We start from the raw sequence: 20,844 nt of genomic DNA, 5'->3' as shown, positions 1-20,844 counted from the left end.
GTGCGAAAAAGTGCATGATATGGATGCCGTTTGTGTTTTGAAGAGCCCAAATATATGCAGTCGAAGGGTTAAAAGTTGTGTTCAGCCAAACACTGGCGATTTGCTCAGCCAAGCAGTAAACGGGGGAAGGACTCCAAGGACTGGGAGGGTGCAGGGTTAGAGAGGGTTTGTGTGTGCTTTAAAGCGTTGCATTAAAATTTCAGATCACAGCACGCCACATAGTCAAGGACCCTGACTGCCTCAGGCTCACAAGTGAGCGAATGAGTGTGTGTGTGTGTGTGTGTGTGTGAATGTGGGCGGGCATGTGTTTATTAGCTTCTGTAAGCAAATGGGGCCTACTATATCTTTTCAAAATGTGTTCTCTCCTGACATAAAAGGAAGAGACAAGGATGGAAAAAGGAAGAAAGAAGTGCAAAGAAATGAGAGAAAAGTAGAGGAGCGGGGCAATGGAGTCACAAGGAAGGGAAATAAAGAGTTGTGGGGGGGCTCTGAAAGACTATGAAACCTATTGATTACAGCCATTACACTGCATGTAATATCTTCCTGTGGCCTATCCTCTTACACACACAAACGCACAATGCAGGAGATAAAGGATAAAGGGTGGGAGTGAGGGAGGCGGAAGAGAGGGGGGAAAAAGTGTTTTGTGAAGATGAGAGAAAAGGGATCAACCTGTTTTTAACAGCCAATCAATTTAACAACTCCGTTAATGGAGACACAGTGAGTTTGGGGCATGGTAAATTGGGATAGGGGAAAATGTTAAAAGCCGAGGTGATACTCTCTCGTAATCCGTGTGTGGGGTGCGTCAGGATGCCCTTGAAAACCTTGAATCTTTTTCTTCAATAGTGATTTTCTCTTGAAGTAGAAACTACGAGTGAAACGTCAAGAAAGGCTGCATTTTTTTTCTCCTTAGAATTTGAAACTTTAGCTGCATTCTGACTTGCAACAAACTATTCATAATCTCCTGACATTCGCTGGAGAGGCTGTATGCGAGAGTGCAAATATCCGCGTGAGAGACTACAGTGTTTTCCCTGCCATCCCCTAGTAAAAAGCTCCGGATAATGAGAAAAGAGCAGGAGACCCTCTGGAAGATTCACCACAAGCGAGTGGGGTGATGTGTTCTAAAACATGATGCTATCTCAGGTGCCACACACGTAGGAGACACCAACAAACATGTCGGGTGAGATTTTGTTGATTAGGGTCGACGCTCGTGATGATGCGCTGTAATTAACAACACGTGATTTCTGCAACAGAATTTGTACGTCCTGCCTCCGTTATGTCCTCGCCTGAACGCCCCAGAGGATTCTGTGTTGTTGTGAACACTTCTAACCGGAGAATCTCCTGCTGCGTCGTTCATGTGTGAAAAGCAAACTCCGAAGAAAGTCTAGAACCAACTGTGTGGACATCCTCTAGAATACACGTCTCAAAACGGCTTTAGTGAATGTGGTCAGGATGCTTGAGTGGCTCACGTTACAAACCCAGAGGGAACGACGAGTGTGAATGTCATAAAGTGCCACTTCACAGTGTGGAGTGGTGACATGGAAAAGCTTCTGTTCTTATCCTCGCCACTGCTATAAGATCAATAATGATAGATGCCCACAGCTCACGTAATTGAAGCAACCTTATCTCGCAGGTCCTGTCAGAAGCCTTTGTGGCTTAAAGTCTGAGATCTCACAGAGACCCTCTGTGGCCTCCCCTCTCTGGCCCGACCCGGATGAATCAGAGACATCACTTTAAAACTACAGCATCAGAATGAAATAAATCCACAACAAAAATCTCTATTTTGGTGCTTTGCTGTAGCTGCAGAATGCATTACAATCCCCGTCAGTATTTACAGTGCGTGGGTAATGCTGGGATTTGGAGGCTGCTGAGCGTTGTGGGAGACGATCCAGCTGTTGGGGTGAGAGGGGGGAGTTTCCAGGCAAGGATATTCACTAAACAGGATGATTATGTCAGGAACAGACTATGGAGGAGCCAGAGGGGAGAAGTCACCCGCAAAACACACACACATAGATCAGCGAGACACGTACTTTGCTGTGGATTCCTCCTCATACTTTGTCTTCAAATCAAAGAGCTCGGCCTGAGTTGTTTCAAGTGCTGTAAAAGACGGGAGAGGAGTTGGTTGTGAATTTCCCCGCCAAACACGTCAGAATTTAGATGAAATACTTTGACTGCTGTGTAATTTTAACTTTTAACGCTGTCAAAAACATTCTTAAGCCAGCTTCTTACTACGAGCTGCTTGATTTTCCAAACTAACAATAGTCTTGTTTATTTCAAATTAAAGGTTCCTGTTTTAAGTTTCTGAGACGCGCTGCTGTCAATCTGATCAAACCACACCCATGTAATCCAGATGAAGCAGATTAAATTTTCAAATGTAAAATTTAATTAATAATGACTGGGGATTTTTCCCCCCTACTTTAGCAATCAATGAACATTTAATGAGGAATACTTGAGATCTGAAACAGGTTTTCAGAGGCTTTAAAGCCAGTGCGACCTCCTTTTCATTGATTAAAGCTGCCTTTTTATTTGAGCTGGTTAGATCACTACCCAGTTCTGTAAAAAGACTGAGCAGGCTTGGTACCTGTCTGTAGGGACTGGGCCTTATGTTCAGCCTCTTCCACCCTTGAGGACATGGAGTCCTGGCTCTCCTGGAGTTTCCTACAGAGGCAGACAAGAAGGCAAGGAAAAAAGAGAGAGGGAGCAGAAAGTCACAGTTAAGAGATACTGACTCAGTAAATCCTGGTTTCACACTTTGTGGCAACTGCAACTATTCTCTGTTTTCCCACCATTTCTGAAGTGTTTTCCCCACTAAAAACCTCCCAACACAACCCACTCCTCATTAAGCAGGCCTATTAGGCAGGAATGTCTGGCCACTGGGGCACAGTGCACCCAGGGGGTGGGGGAGAGAGAGAGAGAGAGAGAGAGAGAGAGAGAGAGAGAGAGAGAGAGAGAGAGAGAGAGAGAGAGAGAGAGAGAGTGACGAAGAGAGCGCAAGGATTGAGTATGAGAAGGGGGGGGCAGTGACAGAAACCACAAGGATAAAATAGATTCATTCTTAGAATATAAAAAGTTGGGCTCTGCTGAGAAATTACCACTGTGTGTAAAAACATCAATAATATAGCACAAAGACGCTCTTTATGGCGCTCTTTGATGCCCCCCTTCCCAACCAATCTGTCTCTCCTGTCATCTCTTTTTTTCTGCCCCCTACTTCATCCTTTCATCTCGCTCTCCCTCTCCTTCCCTCGCTCCTTGCGGGATAAACTGCATCAAAGGTGCCATCCATTTACTGGCCCTCTCAGACACAGGAAGTCAGCTCTCTGCAGACAGGAAGGGGCCTATAAAACACTGACGTACAGGAAATACAGTGGGACAATTGATCCTCTGCTGAACGTCTGAAAGGAGCGACCAGCTTTAACGCCGCTCCGCACAGCGAGCGAGATGACTGACATGAGGGAAAACATGAAGAGTGTGATGTGCGTTTAATGTACACACACGTCGTTTATCAACCTGAAGTGTGTCAGAGAGTTTTCGAAATCAAGATCCTGTCGAGTGTGGTAATGACTATTAGCACTTTGTCACTTGTGAAACGCTTTGAGACTTTGAAAATACGCAAAGAGTGTGGAACTCTTTAACGTGTCCTGTCTAAGCTAGTAAAGTTGCAGCAAAGAGAATGAATGCAGCATTAAAAACACTTCAAACTGATTAAAAGAGGTTGTGTTTTTGTTTGGGTTGTCTGTTATTTAGCAGGATTACGCAAAAACTACTGGTGCGATAACAACCAAACTTCCTGGAAGGTATGGGTCAGGGAAGAAACCATTACATTTTGGCGCAGATCTCAATCAGAAGGCTGAATTCTTCATTCACTTTCTTTAAGATTGTATGATAAAGCGTTTTGCTAAAATGTCCTGGATTTCGGATAATAATTAATAGATCTTGATGAAGAGACTTTGGCATGTTTTGGAGACTGATTGAGCATGTGCAATTTGGTGCAGATTCAAATACAACTGCAGATGAAGTGAATTTAAAGTGGTTTCATGAGGGGACCTTGGTTTCTGATTTTCTTTTAAATAAACTGGTAAAATAAACAAACTGGTCCAATAGAAAACATTTATATTTTCAACTAATCTTTCTTTTAACATTTCCCCTTTGACAGGACATGAAGCTTGCCACCTTTATATTCCTGAGGAGTTTCACCGGTATTTAAATTTAATTTAAATACTGGTGAAACTTTAGATATTTGTATGGGAATGAGTGGTGTAAAACTGAAATAGGCTCATTAACATGGCCTTGGACACCCTCTTCAGTATCTATACTGCACTGTATGTATTGAATTTAAATCAGCTGCTTCTAAATCTATTGGTTGAAAGGTTTCAGTTGTGTAAGACTGACAGGTTGATTCTCCACCTGCACGTCACAGCTTTAACTGATTGTGGCTTCACATGAAAATTTAACAAGGCCAACTTCATTTTAATCAGGATGAACTGAACAATGTAGGAAAGTCTGTTGTAAAGCGAAACAACGTTATGGCTGCCTGCATCGGAGGCAATAAGTTTAATCGTTTCTATGTTGAAATGGTTTCTTCCCTTGAACGGACAGCATCAGAGTGACTCTGCAGGAATTCTAGCTTTTGCAAGAGTTAATTTGTTAGAATAGATTTTATCATGTTCCTAAAATATCTAGCAACAATTTTTAGGTTATTTATAACTGGCAGAGGCTTCCTGTGTATTTGAAAATCACACGCTTCAAAATACCTAAGAGCGAGGGTTGAAAAGGAAGTAATGTACTAAATCAAAGTGAATTTCTTTCATTGCATCAAAATAAAAAGACACCTACGGATGATTTTTATCGTTATATTCAGTCGGTGGGTTTTGTTATGTTATGTGCTGCTACAGCAGCAATTATTTTGAACAAAATGGCTGAAATATATAGTGGTACAGACGGGAACTAAAAGCCTGTTGTTGATTCCCATCAAAGAACGAATTGCAAGCACCCACATGAGAAAAAAAATGCTGGCATTGTCTTATATGTTATTTTTCATCCATGCATTCATCTGCAGAAGCAAAGTCAGAGAATGGGCTTCAATTATCTGATTTAACAGATAACTATGAGAAACAGTCAAACGATTATTATTTAAGAAGAAATTAAGTTGTAAATAGCTCCTGCTAAATAAAGTCTGATAATCTTAAACTTGTGGTTCAAAGATTAAAATCAAAGCAGCACAATGACCCAAAGCTTTAAAATGGCAAAATAATGCAGAGGTTATTAGTTGAGACACAGCGACAGTAGTGCTCAAACACACAGGGGGTGGACAGTCATACCTCTCCTTCTCTGCATAGTCGTTGTGTAGCTGGAGCTGCTTTTCTTGGGCCAGGTCCTCAGCTTGATTCTTCAGAGACTGCTCGTACTCTCGGATCTTCTCCTTCAGGGCCTTGATGGTGACCTCTGGAGTAGCGGTGCGGGTATTGAGAGAGAAGGGAGAAGGAAGAGTCAAAATACAGCCAATAGTAAAAATACAGAAAGAACCGATATATAGGGGTTCCATATGTGTGATAAATGGCAGTGATGACAGAGAGACTTTTAACCTTTGCTTTAGGAAAGGGTTGTATATCCCACATTCTTCCTCTGTCAGCACAGATGAGGGCCTCAGCCTGTATGGCTCCTGCCTAATCTGTACATCTACGGGCCGGTGTAGAATATTCAACGTTCACCAACTTTAGATTATGCTGTATTCATTAGGACTGCATTAGTGCTGAAACCCCATAACCTGCTGACGGCTGAGCTCTGTATGGGGCAGCCTGAAATAAATCTAACACATAACTGGGGTAATAAATAGACCTGTGTGTGCGTGCGTGTTCGTGTGTGTGTTTGTATGTGTCTCAGAGAAAGATATAAGTGAGTGAGACAATGATGAAGAGCATTGCTGCTCGCTGCCTTTGACTGAGGGCTCTTAGCACTTTGTGCGTGTGTGTGTGAGCGGGTGTGTGTGTGATTTAAACTCCAGTCTCACTGCTCTGACACATAATCAATAGAGGAGAGTCCCCTCAGAGCCCTCTTACCCCTTAACTGCTTAACTGAACTTTAAACATTTAGGTTGCGGGGATCAATGGCCCCTGCACTCTTTGTATGTGTGTGTGCAAGTGTGCGGGCGGATCGGTGTGTGTGTGTTTAACAGGAGTGGGAGTTCCACGGTGTGTTTTGGGGTTTAAATATCCCCCATCTATTGAGGCTGGAAGGAGGGATAAAGGATGAGGGAACAGGAAAATCAATGGCAGAATGGAACCCTGCCGCTATCGAGCTGTTCCAATTAACTCTCACTGAGGAAAGGGGGGATTCCAAAACATTCCCCACTCGCTCACTCACTCCTCCTTTTCGACTGAAATTACACCACTTTTATTACCGCTTCTCACTCGTCTCTCTGCCTTTGTCAGTTTTTCCATCTTTCTTTACCCTGAGGTAGCCGGTCGTTTTTTATTCATGAAACTGTGCTCCGTGTTTTTTTTTCCCCTGAAAACCTATTTGAAAATGTAAAACTGTGTACATTTTTTGTGTTTTTGAAAAATGTATAAGGCATTAAAATATGTTCAAATATGGGCTCTCTCTTTGAAAAACACTTAAGTTGTGTTTCTTTGACCTTATTACATATTTGCACTGAGAAGTTGTCTGTACACCATGAGCATGGAGATCAAATGACGAAATTAATCCTGAAGAACATAAGCAAAGATGTTTCTCAGTTTCACATCAAGAGATTTTGCTGCCATTTTTCTGATGAATGTTTGAAGTGAAGTCGTGTTACCATCTGCCCATAACTACCTCGGGTGTAGCTATGACACAAAATGGAAATATTCTTCGTCATCTAGTTTCATAGGCTTAATGTTTTGCTTTACTCCTGCATATCCAGGTCACTCTATGAATGCACTCATCTTTATAAGTTTTGATCATGTGTGTAACTGGACATAATGGTAAGAGAGAGGCCATATACGAGACTGAAATATTGAAATATTGATGTGTGGTTATCTTTGATTAACTTAGCGGCCTACATCCATGCCTTTGTCAAAGTCTTACAGTATAAACCCAAAAGTGTCTGCGTGTGTGTGTCTGCACGTGTGCCCCTCTCTAACCTTGGTTTTTGACATCTGCAAACTCTTTGTTGTAGTCCTCCAGTGTCTCTCGAAGTTTGGTGTTCTCAGTCTCAATGTCGTGCATCCTCTGGAGCTTCAGCTGCAGCTGCTGAGCCAGCTCCAGCACAGGTACCGGATCTGGCAGGGACAGCACACACTACGTTAGCACACTGTAGCAGATAACACAAACAAGGGCTGTGAGGTGGCGCGGTGAGCTCGGAATAACTACATTCCAAGGCCCTGCGAGAGCGAGCGTTTGCCCTGGTAAAGTGTCCTTGAGCAAGGCAATGAATCTCTAACCGCTCCAGGAGAAATGTTCTGGAGCTCACCCTGACCTCTGACCTCCCTTTGGAGAAATACTGGTTACTGCGAGGAACGAAAAATATATATATATATCACAGTTTCTGTTGTGATAAGGTGAGTTATATACAGAGCTGAGGCAGAGAACATGATACAGAGCTAATAACATCTGACAGTGTCAGACACAGATTAATGACCCATCAAAGGGTTCTGGGGGTAGTTTAACATATGTACAAAGGGAAACAGCTGTGCAGTAAATTCAGCCATAAACATTTCAAGATACATCTTCTTAAATATTTTACACATTTAAAAAAAAGTTCAACATAGAGTTTGATGTAGGTGTGTCTTTATTCATCGCTTATGCGTACGTTTTTTACCGTTAGGTCTACAGATTAAAAATGGCTAGAATCTTGTATTAGTGTCATCATTGTTTGTGCCATTTTTCATTTAACAAGAAAACATTTAAATGTCTTTATCATGAGCCAAATAAATTAAGGTCAATATGTTCTTACTGTATTTTTTTATTGTTTTCAAAGCATGAACAGTATCGGTAAGACTCTACTGATACTCGCAAAAACTTCCCAGATTAGAAAGAGAAGAACAGAACAGAGATTTGATTTGCCACAACAGTTTAAAACACACATCTGTGAAAGGTCATGATTTCACATTCTGTATCAACTTCACTGTATCCATAAAGGCAACTGAATGACACACTATCAGCCTTTGTATCAACAAAGACTATTGTTGGTTTACCAGATAAACTTTGGTTTTGTAGAGGGGGAAAATGAATGTGTCACATGCTGACACAGCAAGAGAATTGGATAAACGATAGCAAGAGAGTAGTGAGTAACATAGATGAGACACATTAACAACAGAGATTACCGGGCTATGATCAGTTTAAGTGTTTTCTATGATTCCGCTTAAAAGCTAGAAAAAAGGGAAAGATGGGAGCAGACAGATGGACAAAGTGGAGCCGATAAACAGGAAAGGCAAGAGGTAAATAAGAGATTAAAGAAACAGAGGGAGAAGGAAGAAAGACAAGTTTCTGGAGGCATTTTACCAACATCTCTGTGAACACACAGCAGGGTTAACTGTCAGTGTGATGAAGAGAGCCCTGTCAGTCAGGCCAATCACATCTGATTGGTGCTCATGGGTGGCAGACTGGTGACAGGCAGCCAAGAGACGCAGGCGATGCTCATCAGCATGCCAGCTAAAAGAGCAGTTTTTGTGTGTGTGTTTGTCTGTGTGTGTGCGTTGTACAGATAAGAGGAACTGACAGCTTACAGCTGGGGGTAAGGGCTGCGTGTGTGTGAATGTGTGTGCTTGTGCACGCATGTGTGTCTCATGTCTGACGCAGTTAGATATCTTAACTATGCTAATGAGAGATCAGCAGAGAACGATTGGGGAATTTCATGCTGATTTTGTTCTGTCAAGGTGACACACCATGCAGGGCTAAGCTCTGACACACACACACACACACACACACACACACAGAGACACACACACACACACACACAGAGACACACAAACACCTTGTCAAAAACACAAGGGCGCTCACATAGATTCTCATATAAATACACACAAGTACAAACAAACACTAAGGAACGTTACGCGTATACTCTGATTTTGGACTCCTATCTACCTCTGCGCCCTTGAAAATCACATTTCTCTCCGTCTTATCAAAGCTTTGCCCTTCACATAGGCCCCTCTCCGAATCAACTGTACAGCTTGTTAAAAGCACTTTGACTTGTGGGCAACTGGTGCTGAACGCTCTTGCCAGACACCTTTAATCTAAAGCAGAGCACACACTGGGCTGACTAACCAGGCCTTCAGCTGATAGAAAACAGAACAAAACACACTGTTTCCTCTTTCAAGACTGCTGCATTAGTCAGGCTGGTCTGTGTCTGTGTGCGTGTGTGCATCAGGCATTACATCATTGTCTCGCTGCAAGTTAAGAATAGCCCCGTCAGAGCTGGCGCTGACTTATTGGGAGCAGTACAATCCAAAGATATTACTGTAGGTCTATCCATGTGGGACTTTGATGACCTCCTTACGCTATAGATGAACTCAACTCCTCTCCTGTTCCTCCACGGCTCCCATACAGCCAAAAAAAACCTCCAACTAGTAGCACTGTGACTGTGTGTGTTCTGTAACACCCTGTGCTGCGTGTCCCTCCTCGGCCTCAGTGTGCTGAACGTGACTGCTCATGTGTGCACTTTGCAGCAGCCAATTGTGGGCGGACTTGTCACCCATATCAGGATGCACCTTCTGTTAAGACGCTCTAAAGGCTACACCAGTGGGGATGATCTCTTGGGGAACACATTAAGGCGTTGAACATGCCTGGGTGCACAGTGGAGGAGCACCAGAGGGACAGTGTCATGCTTATTCTCCTCCCTTTTGGGCTGTCTGAGTGGATGAAGGGCCCTCTTGATCACGTTTTGGGACTCGGGAGACACGTCGAGACAAACACATAGGCAGACAGCACTTTTATTCAACAAAGACTTACCTGGGACATCGATTATTTTCTTGTAGACGTTCAAGAAGGCGGCCTCTGCTTCTTTACTTCTCTTACTCAAGGCATCGATCTGGGAAGGGGGGGAAAAAAGTAATGGTTAATTGTCATGCGCACAACCTCCGATCAGTGTCACATCCATGGACTCCAAAGGCAGACGCATTCATTTTACAGCAAGGGTCGTCTACATATCTGTCTATCCTCACTATGCATCGGTATGTTGCATGCGATCATGCCTGTCTTGACAGTGGCTGCGTTGGTGTTTCCTTCCCGTGAAGTCAGTTCAGCTGTTCAGCCGATGACGGATGCGTTTCGTTTGCTGCATGCCCGAGTCTGTCTGTCCTCGAGTGAGTGTTCCTTAGTCCGTTGGTCTGTGTGTGTGTGTGTGTGTGTGTGTGTGGGGGGGGGGGGGGGGGGGGGGGGGGGGGATTGTGTGTGTGTGATTGTGTGCGTGCCTGTTTGCGAATGCGTGTTCGTTTCCCCTCCAGCACGCTGACATCATTAAACAGCTGGCTCAGTCTTTCCAGCCACAGCAGGGGTAGATTATTCAGTCAGCTCTTAGCAGCAATACAGTGTGGATCCATTAATGATGCAGCCATTAACACAAGAGGGCACGGCATGCATTCCATCACCGATAATATTGAAATGGACAGCATTACAACTGATCCATAAGAGATTAATTCTAAAACGGTACCGGGAGAACTTTTACACTGTTTTCAGAGCTGCAGCGTGAGGCAGCGCACTCGGCTGCTGTCCCTGAGTCACACTTCAATATGAGAAGCAGACAGAGTAGGCGAAACGCATCTGAAATCACATCTAAATCGAAGGAAACAGATGCCAAATAAAGACATTCAGATGGTGCTACTGTACTGGGCAGAGCTACAGCTGACTACTCTGGCTCACGCACTCAGACTAAACAGCCTTGTGTTTCTCTTCCAACTCCTCCAGCACATTCGCTGAGAGAAAAGGAATAAAGACAAAAGCCTATATAAGTCCAAATATAAAGTCTTCACATTCCCAGCCAAGCCAGTAGTGTAGTTGATGGGTGGTTTAGGGGTTCTTGCCACTGTAAACAGAGCGGGCTACATGTAATACTGCCTGGGCTCCTATGGGAACCTAATAAATCTCTTCACATGGCTTTGATTCATCTCTAGTTTTTTAGCCGCAAAACATCTGGCCCCGAGTAGGCTGGTGCCAGCAACCCCCCCCCCCCACCCTCCCCTCTTTACTCCTTCTGTTGCTCTATGTCTTTCTCCTATTCTCTCCCTCTCTCTTGAATTCTGCTTCTTGTCACTTTCATGTTCTCTGACTCATATTTTTTTTTCTTTCCCTCAATCATTTTCAGTGTCAGTCTTTCTCACATGTTTCTCTGCCGTACACTCATGTCTTTCTGGCATGCTTAGGGGTCCCGTCTTGCTCTTCCTCTCCCTCTCACACACAAACACAGGCTCACGCACACAAACGCACACGATCACATCTCTTTCTCGCATCATGCTGCATCATGTACCTTATCCTTTTCATGTGCTGTGTGACATTGAGTGATCGGATCCTCAAATGCAACGCCACTAATGGGAGATTACTGATGCCGAGTGCTAATACCTCTCACACACCAACACTGAACCTGTTCATCTGTGTCCAAATGTGAATGTGTGTGTGCGCACATGTATATATCGTCATATGTGAATTTTGCAACACCATGAAATTATAAAGAATAAAGGATAAAAACACAAAAGCACTCACAAACTGACGCAAAAAATGATGGGCCGATGGCAGCGAAGGAAGCCAGCTGCGTGACTGTACAATGACTGGGCCAAGGTCAGTGGTACAGCAGCTTTATATAGACCAACATGGGAGGCAGGAAATAGACATTTAATGTAGGACACACCCTACAGTTAGAGGCAGGTTAACTGCAGGACCAGAGCCATTAGAAGACCACCCAGGATTTGCAAATACAACCCTGCTGTTCCAAACTTCAGCTCTTTCAACCAGTCCCAATGACATCTGCTATTACATGCTCCCCTGCCCCCATCCCACACACACCCAAACAAATGAAGGGACACAAATGATACCTCACCAGTATCAGTAGGTTACCGATGAGAAGTGCTTGCAATTGCAAAAGGTATCCCTGATACATCCACACACACAAACACATATGTACATACGTCAGCAACCCTGTGCCACCATCACTCAGCACTGCCTCGCTCCCCTATCTTACCCATAGTGTGTGAAGGGCATCAGGCTGACCTGCGTGTGTGCATGTGCGTATGAGAGTGTGTGTGTGTGTGGCCCCAGTGGAGTCTGATAAGGCGAGGCTATGGGAAGCAGAGACTGAAGCCTTGGATAATGGAAAGGCTTATCAGATCGATGGACCAACAAGGAACACTGCATACATGCAATACACACACACACACACACACACACACACACACACACACACACACACACACACACACACACACACACACACACACACACACACACACACACACACACACACACACACACACACACACACACACACACACACACACACACACACACACACACACACACACACACACACACACACACACACACACACACACACACACACACACACACACAAATAACCGGTTTACCAAACTGAGGCATGGTGGAAACAGTACTGTTATTGGTAATAATTATGACCCGAGGGCATCCACCTTTCAATTCCCAAGATTAAAGTTAGAGTATCAAGACCTTAAAGTTCCTAGGCTAAAACTTTATTGTTCTTTCTAGGTTTCGCATTCACTCAGTAACGATCCAAGCTCCTGGGTAAAACGTTTATGGGTGAATTACTGTGGGACCTCAACAGGAAGACCCTCTGATTTCTGGTGCTGTCTTGTCCTTGATCAAAGCATCGAGGGGTAAGCAAACAAAGCCAGGCTAAAATTACACATTCTCAGAGCTACTCATGTTGTGGCATGCAAGCGTGCAGAATAGTCGACTGATTGATGGGCTGCTCGGAGACTGGCGCGGGTGTACAGTATTATCTCAATAATCATAAGATAATGTCTTTCTCAGTTCCGCGACCACCCACTAAGCGTCTCAGCGTGTTCTGGTGTGCACGCCGTCGAGGTGTGTCAACACGAGGATGGTGGAAACAGCTGACAAAGCCCCAATTATACTGCTGCCGTTTCTATTCTCTAAATAGACTGTGGATCATCAGCAGAACATGGTGGAACCACTATAAATTACAGCATTTTTACATAACCACTGGCTGTGGTTGCTGCTCTAACACAAGAATATGGAAACTAACCCAGTGTTAAACTGTAATAGTCTATGGCCAGTAGCAAAGCAGCCCTGTCACTATGTATTGAGATGATTTTTTGTTTGTGCACATTTGTGTGCTTCCATGTGTGTGTGCTAGGGTAAAGATATTATGAGGCTGAATGTCCACCCACTCCAAACCCCAAATAATGCCCCTGTCTAAACCGGTCGCTTCCACTCCTACCCTCTGACTTTCACATATGGGAGTGAACTGGAAATGCATGGCTGCCAGTAAGGAGGAGTCATGATGGAAATAGGCCAAAATGATGGAGGAGGAGATAGAGAGGAACAGTGGGAGTATGATATAGCACACACACACCAAAGTCACCTCTTATAAGTTAAGGTACATAAAAACTTAGAGTGTGACATTAAAGTGAGAGTGAATAAATGTGCCACATTGAACCAAAATGGATCAGTAAAACAAAAGAAACCCTACCGAATCATGCAGACAAAGTCTGAGGAAATAGCATTTGGTGAGTTGTGACTGGCTAGAGCCGGGGTTTTGTGGTGCCTTTTTTTTGCAGGATGCAATTTAAACACACCCTCGGGCTGCAGGACTTCATGAATAGGACAGAAAATCAAGAGCAGAGCAGAGCGAAGAAAAGATGGAGAGGAAAGAGGGGAAATGAGATAGTGGCAAGAGAACAGGGGATGGCAAGGAAAACAGAGGAGGGAGAGGGAGAGGGAGAGGGAGAGGGAGAGGGAGAGGGAGAGGGAGAGAGGGAGAGAGAGAGAGAGAGAGAGGGAGAGAGAGAGAGAGAGTGAGAGAGAGAATGACAATTCAAGAGGAAAGATGAAAGTATAAAAAGGAGAGAAGGGCACTGAGACAGGCAGCACAGTGAGTCAATGAATGTCAAATGGGCTTTACAAAATGCATTGTCTCAATGCTGTGCTGGGGCATGTATAGTATGTTGAACACTATTTCAATAGAAATTCATCATAACACACTCACCTCTCCTTGGAAGCTCTTGAGCAAGGGGGCGACCTGTTTCCGTAAATCCTACAAAATAAAGAGAAGAAACGGGTTAGTCAGTCTCGTGAGATAATCAACTAATCAATTCTAATCCCATTTAAATCCTATCTAGACAGGAACATGTGGAAGTGATGTTTACAAGCATTGACAACTTAATGAGTTTCATGCGAATAGACAAATACATTAAGAGACACATTATTTTCCTACTAGAGACCATTCTTGCCGATGCCAAAGAATTAAGAGTAGTGCGTGAGCAAGTGATGAACACGAGGGTAGATAGGAGGCCAGGTTTGTACCCTGAGGTTCTCTGGCGGACTGCGTTTCTCATTAGAACAGGTGCAGCACCACCTGGGCCACCCAGAGGCACCATTGGTGCGTGTGAGACAGAGAGTAGATGAGCCACTGCGTCGGCCTACGGTTGATGCAAATTGTCCCGTACAGTCTTTTTTTACTGTAAAACAAATGCTTTTCATCCTGCGAGTCCCATTGCATGACTTTCCAGTACGAGTCAACGGATTCCGATTAGATAGTCAGTTGACTATGTATCAAGGGAACATGCAAATCACCGTGCTGTTAGCCGAGCCTACATCCTGACAAACTGAACTGGAGCGTATGGTGAAAAGCACAGCAGAATAGGACATTCTGTACAGGAACATCCGATTTGCACAGTTTGTGGACACACACATATACTCACAAAACTGCCTAATGAAGATGTGAAGTGGGGCAAGTACAGATGTGTTCTTGGGAGACTCTGCGCCTTTTTAGAAATGTGTCTAAAAGCATAAGTGAAGCAGGAGGGAGTGTGCGTCCCAAGCTGATCTGGGACCAGTGTCTGGGCTTGGCCTAATCCCAGGTTGGTCCAGACAGGCCGCTTGTCTGGGGCTGGGGACAGGTCATGACCTCGGTGACCCTGCTCCATTGTTACCTCATCAGGGGTCGTTGTGGCTGTTTGTCTGGGCCAATTCAATATTCCCCTGCCACGGATAATGACCTCCACCCTGCCCCCTCCCCTTTCTCTCTCTCTCTTTCTTTCTCTCACTCAATGTGTTGTGTTGCATTGGATTTTGATTATATCCTTATTTACCATTTCAACTTTCAGTTTATTTTCTCTTAGATCACCCGCATTACTTCCTGTTCTGATGAATAAAAGTATTTTCAGCTTATACTTTTTTATTATTAGACTTCCGTTCAGGTTCCATTGTCTTGTCCGAACCAAGCAGAACGGGGCTGAAACACATGTGTGCAATAGTCCACATTAACGTACATGACCACTTTCATTTCACTCTTTCCTACCTAGTTTGTTATTATCACTGTGGCTTTAAATTCGCATAAATATTTATGTATATACTGTGACCAGTAAAAAAGACAAACCTCTGTATAATGTAATGCAGTCTAGTCTAGAAGTGCTCCAATAATTACAACCTTTGTTCACATCATAATCCTCTACTTTTGTTGAAGCTGTGTCTCCTCGAGGAGCCAACTCAACACAACCACCGGCTTGAAGTTGCTGTTTTAATCTTGTTGAAATTCTTTTGCTGAGTTAATTGAATTCCTGCCATTATTTGAGATTAGATGTTGATCTGTGCAACTTACATTGTTGTGCTAAGTTTTGGCGACAACTAAACAAGAACCCACACCGGACACACAAAACAAACAGATTCAAATAGCATGTAGAGGAAAGCTACTGAATACCCAAGCTCTGAACCCCTTTGGTCCAATTTCTAGTGCTCCACCCCTTTACCCCCTCCACTTCCAAAGATTTATGACCATATAACATAACAATGCACACAGACACCATGGTCAGTGTGTGTGTGTGTGTGTGTGTGCGCGCAGTTGGGGGAGCGGAGGGGGCCAGGCAGCAGGAGATGGATGGCTGGTGTGTGAGCTGCCGGCAGACAGCAGACAGGCCAGCCCAAGGAATCCTCCGGGGAGTATGGAACTCACATTTGCTGTCTGTCTACCCTGCAGCTAAACACAAACGTGTGTATGTGCATGCGTGTGCACGCACACATGAGCACACACACAAAGTTGTTTTACTACCACTGCCGCTGGCTAGCAATCTTTGGGACATTTTACCACCATTCCCACCCATGCCTTTATAACATTGTAGTAGAGTCTTGACTAACTAAAAGGAAATTAAGAAGTGGATGAATAATTGAGGCAGCTTAGGAGGCATAGTGAGAGGTAGTCTTGAAAAAAACCAACAGTGTGTCAGTACTAATGAATTATGAAAACTTTGTTTTCACGCTGCATTTCTTTGCACTACTTTCAAAATGCTACAAAAGCCTCTGTGTGTGTGTGTCTGTGTGTGTGTGCGCGCTTGCATGTGTGTTATTATGCAGACCATGAGTGCAGTTCACGCCGAGTACAGCTCAGCAGACTAGACACAGTCAACGTGGGCTGGTCTCCTGGTTGTTGAATAATGGATCAGAGACGGACTCCCGCTCAGCCTAATGCAGTCTGATCTGATGTGACTGTGATCTCCGCTGACTGGTGCGGACCACAGAGAACTGACAGCCCGCTCTATAGGCTGGTCAACCACACACACGCAGCCACGCACGACATGGAAAACGTCGCTCCGCAAATGCACAAGAGACGGTCGGGGCATTATTAATCAAGCGCTGAACATCACACGTTATGAAGCAGTCTATTTGGTAGGCAGCATTGATGCTCATCCACTTCCAAAACGCCAGAGTTTTTACTGCCGATTCCTATTGAGCCTGTTACAGCCCTGTAATGAATCCTGTCGCTCATCTGGCCTAGCTCGGATTCCTCCTCCACATACCAGGGAGATGCCAGGGGCCACACAGACGCCAGAGGAGCCTTCCTAAATCACAGCCTTGTTACACTGATGAATGTGTGTGTCCCGTTCTGTGATCTAGGCGATCTGCCTCTGTGTGTTTGTGTGTGCGCCTCAGCGTCTGCATGATTTCTTTGTGTGCACGTTCCCTCTCCTTCCCTCTGCCTCTGTGTGCTTCCCCACCTCAGTGTCTGTCTTGCCTCCCCGTGTGTGCTGCTAGTTATGTGGTTACACTTGAAAATGAGATTAGAGATGAATGCGCAGGGTAAAGTGAAATTAGCGTCTTTTGTGTGCAGGTACAGTTTCCTCGGGTGTATATTCCTCTGCCCCGGGTGGGCTACATGATGGAGTCAACAGTCACAATGCTCGTCCTGTGGTAACTATAATAGGCCTACTGTCAACTCCACAGAGAGATGACAATTTTCTATCCACTGTCTACTACACTCATGCATAATTCATACTACCATCAATAATTCACCATGGTGACATTACCAATAATAACACAACAATACTTTGTTTTCACTGTGTGGTTTGAAACACGTTGCCTTGGTAACAGAGATGAAACAAATATTCCCAGGAGGAGTGATGGGAACACAGGAAGAGGACAGAATTCCCTCCTGATCCCTCTTAGTAGTGTTGTCACACTCTCTCTCCCTCCTTTTCTCTCTCTCGCTCATACTCGCATACAAACTCACGGACCACACTTTCTGCACGCATAAAAAACTAGGTCAGATAATACAAACTCCTGAGGGGTTTTCTGTTTTGTCTCTTTAGGATTTCAGGGAAACTAATGGAGAGACTATTTTTGGGAGCCAAGCCCGCATCTCTGCGCAGTCTACTCCTCCCCTGCTTTCTCAGTAAATAATCATGGCTGCAGTAATAAGAAGGGGAACAGACACGAGAGAAACACTGAGGCAAATGTGATTATATCAAAAGAACTGCAGGATATATATGCGTGTTTGTGTGTCGGTGCGCGTCTGTGAACATCAGATTTTCTCACCTCTGGTGTGTTCTTCTTGAACTCGCGGCTCAGGTCGATCAGCTTCTTCCTGGACTGTTCGCTCTCGTCCTGTCTGTTGGCAAGCTGTGTGGCGGTGGCGTCTAGTTCTTTCTGCAACACAAACGCAGATTTCCTTTAGTTTGCAGAGAAGAGAACGGCTCATTTTTATCATTGCTGTCATTATAATCAGCATGGCTGTCATCACTTAGCATAAACAAAAAGACAGCAGACTCCTTGACCCATCTGGCGTGCTGCAGACTACCCAGCTTGCCTCAGCTGAACTCGACCAGTATGTTGCAGCAGCAGAGGCAAAGAACAGAACCACAACACCAATATCCCACCAAGGAAAACCTGTCTACACCAGTAGTTTGATCTGCTACCAGCGCAGGCAATATGTGAGCCATTCAGCCTGTCAGTCAATCAGTTGCCACAGTATCGGACATGACAACGTCTGTAGCAATGGACGGTTACACGCAGAGCTCACAACAATTATTGACTGTGTGAACCCGATGACCCCGACATGGCAACAACAGCACAATTATCAAAAACAGAAAGGTTGTCATGGTTGACGGAGGGCCCGCCTTAATCCACATCCATCTACTATTGGTACGAGACTAGTTCCAGATGATGAGCCAAGTGCTGACATTAACAAGATATTTAGGCCATGTAAAGATTGTATCTCGTTCTGCCGAGTGTGTGAACGTTGCTGGATTATGTTTCTGTTGCATTCTTCTCTTCTGTCACTACCGCTGGCTCCAGCTCCAGTTTTGCCGCTGTAGTCTCATGCAGGAGCTTTATCCAGTTTGATTTTATGCAAACCAGCTGAACCGACTGAAGTGCCAGCTCCTGGGCAAATTAAAAAGTAGCATACATCAGCAACCTGTGCCGATAGCATCACAATGCTAAAGTCAACTTGGCATCAGTTATAAGTTTTATGACAATGTGATTAACATAATAGGTTTGTTTATAAAACAGAGAAATGGAGCCAAGTACTTGTGTCTCTGCACTAATTTAATGCTGAGTCGAGGTCAGCCAGATGAAGGAGATCAGATTTCAGGAAAAGGGTTTGGGAAAATGCACACTGCTCATATTGTGTCTGTTCAATAGAAAGTTTGTGTGTTTTGGGGGTGACGGTGAGAGGACACATGGCAGAGTTCATCTCAAAGAAAAACTTAAACAGTGCATATATGTAAAGTATGTATAGTTTCACTGTATCTTACTGGTGCTGCTTACTCTCTGCTGCACCTTATTACCTTCCAAGGAGGTTATGTATTTTAGTCTATGTCTCCCAGTTTGCAGGATAATGCAAAAACTGCAGGGCAGATTACCAGTAAACTTGGTAAAAGGATGCGGTATAGGTTATAGAAATAGATAGATACAGATTAGTGGAGGATGCAGATTTTTTTTCTTCATTTTCTATAAAATTTCAGAATAGGGCATTTAAAATATATACATAATTCATTAACCCTGATATATAAGATGTTATAGGGACTAATGAATTATTACTGCCTACTTTCGGACTGTTTTCAACAAGTTTTATTTATGGACTCATGAAAGATGTCATTATATACCTCTTGGAGGTGTCAACTGAGTCAACACCTAGTGGTACATTTCGGTACACCCTTGTGTTCCAGTGTAGGTTTAGGTTATTTTTTTTAAACCGGCCAAACCCAATCGGCCACGCTTACTTCTTTTTCTATACTCTCACCAGATCCGCCACTCACTTACTCAGCCAGCGTTTTCTTCTCCTCCAGTTAAAATCGCTCTCTTCTCCCTTTACTCCACCTCCCCCTCTTCCTCTCCTCCCTCCCATCCACCTCCTGTGAGGCCGCCCACCCCTGAGAGTGATTAAACGCTGCTGAAGGGCCGTTATGCTAACTAACACACTAATCATTTAATACACACATTACCACAGGGGCCCTTGTGGCTCAGTCTGCTGACAAGGTCCCAAAACACACGCACGCACACATGCCCCCCTCCCCCCTTTAACTCCCCCCACAACCTCAACACACACAAGAAAAAATACAACCCTCTAAAGACATAGTGTGATCAAGAACTAATTAGGAGATTTCTCCCCCCCATCAGCATTAAGTTGAATTCCCTGACCAGCCGTGATCTCGTTTTATCCACAAACCATAAAAAAATACAACAAATGGACTTGGTCGACTGTCCTCTGCAATAGATTGTATGCGGCAGTACAGGATGTTTGGAATAAAAATAATAAAAAAATTGAGGCTCACTTGCTTACATGCCATCTTGCTCTTGCTGCCCACAGAGCAGTTGATGTAGCAGCCTGTCTGCCCATGGCCATGGAGCAGCTGCACTATCTGTTAGTGAATTCGAGCGTGCGCAGAAGCTTGTGCAACGCTTGATGAAAGGAGGGACCTAATAAATTTTAATCACGTTAAATTAATTGTCAAAAGAATGAATGCTCTAGTTCATGAATAGAGGTGTAATTATTATATTGGTAAAGATTAGCTACAGAACAAGACGCAGTTGGTTCCAAATATTAACATCCAATTGGCAGCTTTTCACAATATGATGCATCAGGCCTTGAGCCTTTGGAACGCTTCAGTTAAATGCATGATCTGAATTCAGAGGCATCAACAGCAAACCAGGGTTAATTTCGGTATATCCCAAAAGTAAAGAGCTGATGTCGTTAATCATTCGAGCCAGGCCATTAAACACGGGGAATAAAATCTGAAAATACAGAAACTCCTCTCCTCTGAGAGCATATGATCTTATTCACTATAAAGGTAAAATACCACTGCTGACCCATACACTGCATGTTTTTGATTACGAAATGCATGTGTTACACACCTCAGGACACAATTAAGTGCATTAACTTCAAGAAGA

At 44.1% G+C, this 20,844-nt stretch overlaps 1 protein-coding gene across 3 annotated transcripts in view; it reads right to left on the bottom strand.

The window, feature by feature from the left end:
• cux1b (cut-like homeobox 1b) overlaps positions 1-20,844 on the bottom strand; it is a 62,191-nt gene that overhangs the window by 25,507 nt on the left and 15,840 nt on the right. For all 3 annotated transcript variants that reach the window (XM_062386693.1, XM_062386691.1, XM_062386692.1), the window contains exons 2-8: positions 17,989-18,099; positions 14,168-14,215; positions 9,922-10,000; positions 7,116-7,253; positions 5,316-5,439; positions 2,579-2,655; positions 2,028-2,094 (exon numbers count right to left, since the gene is read on the bottom strand). In XM_062386693.1, the coding sequence (XP_062242677.1) occupies positions 2,028-2,094; positions 2,579-2,655; positions 5,316-5,439; positions 7,116-7,253; positions 9,922-10,000; positions 14,168-14,215; positions 17,989-18,099 (644 nt within the window). The remainder of the gene's footprint in view (positions 1-2,027; positions 2,095-2,578; positions 2,656-5,315; positions 5,440-7,115; positions 7,254-9,921; positions 10,001-14,167; positions 14,216-17,988; positions 18,100-20,844) is intronic.

This window comes from Platichthys flesus, chromosome 4 (genome assembly GCF_949316205.1).
Source record: "Platichthys flesus chromosome 4, fPlaFle2.1, whole genome shotgun sequence".
NCBI lineage: Eukaryota > Metazoa > Chordata > Actinopteri > Pleuronectiformes > Pleuronectidae > Platichthys > Platichthys flesus.
The sequence above is the reverse complement of the archived record's forward strand: the minus strand, read 5'-3'. Positions and strand labels throughout refer to the sequence as shown.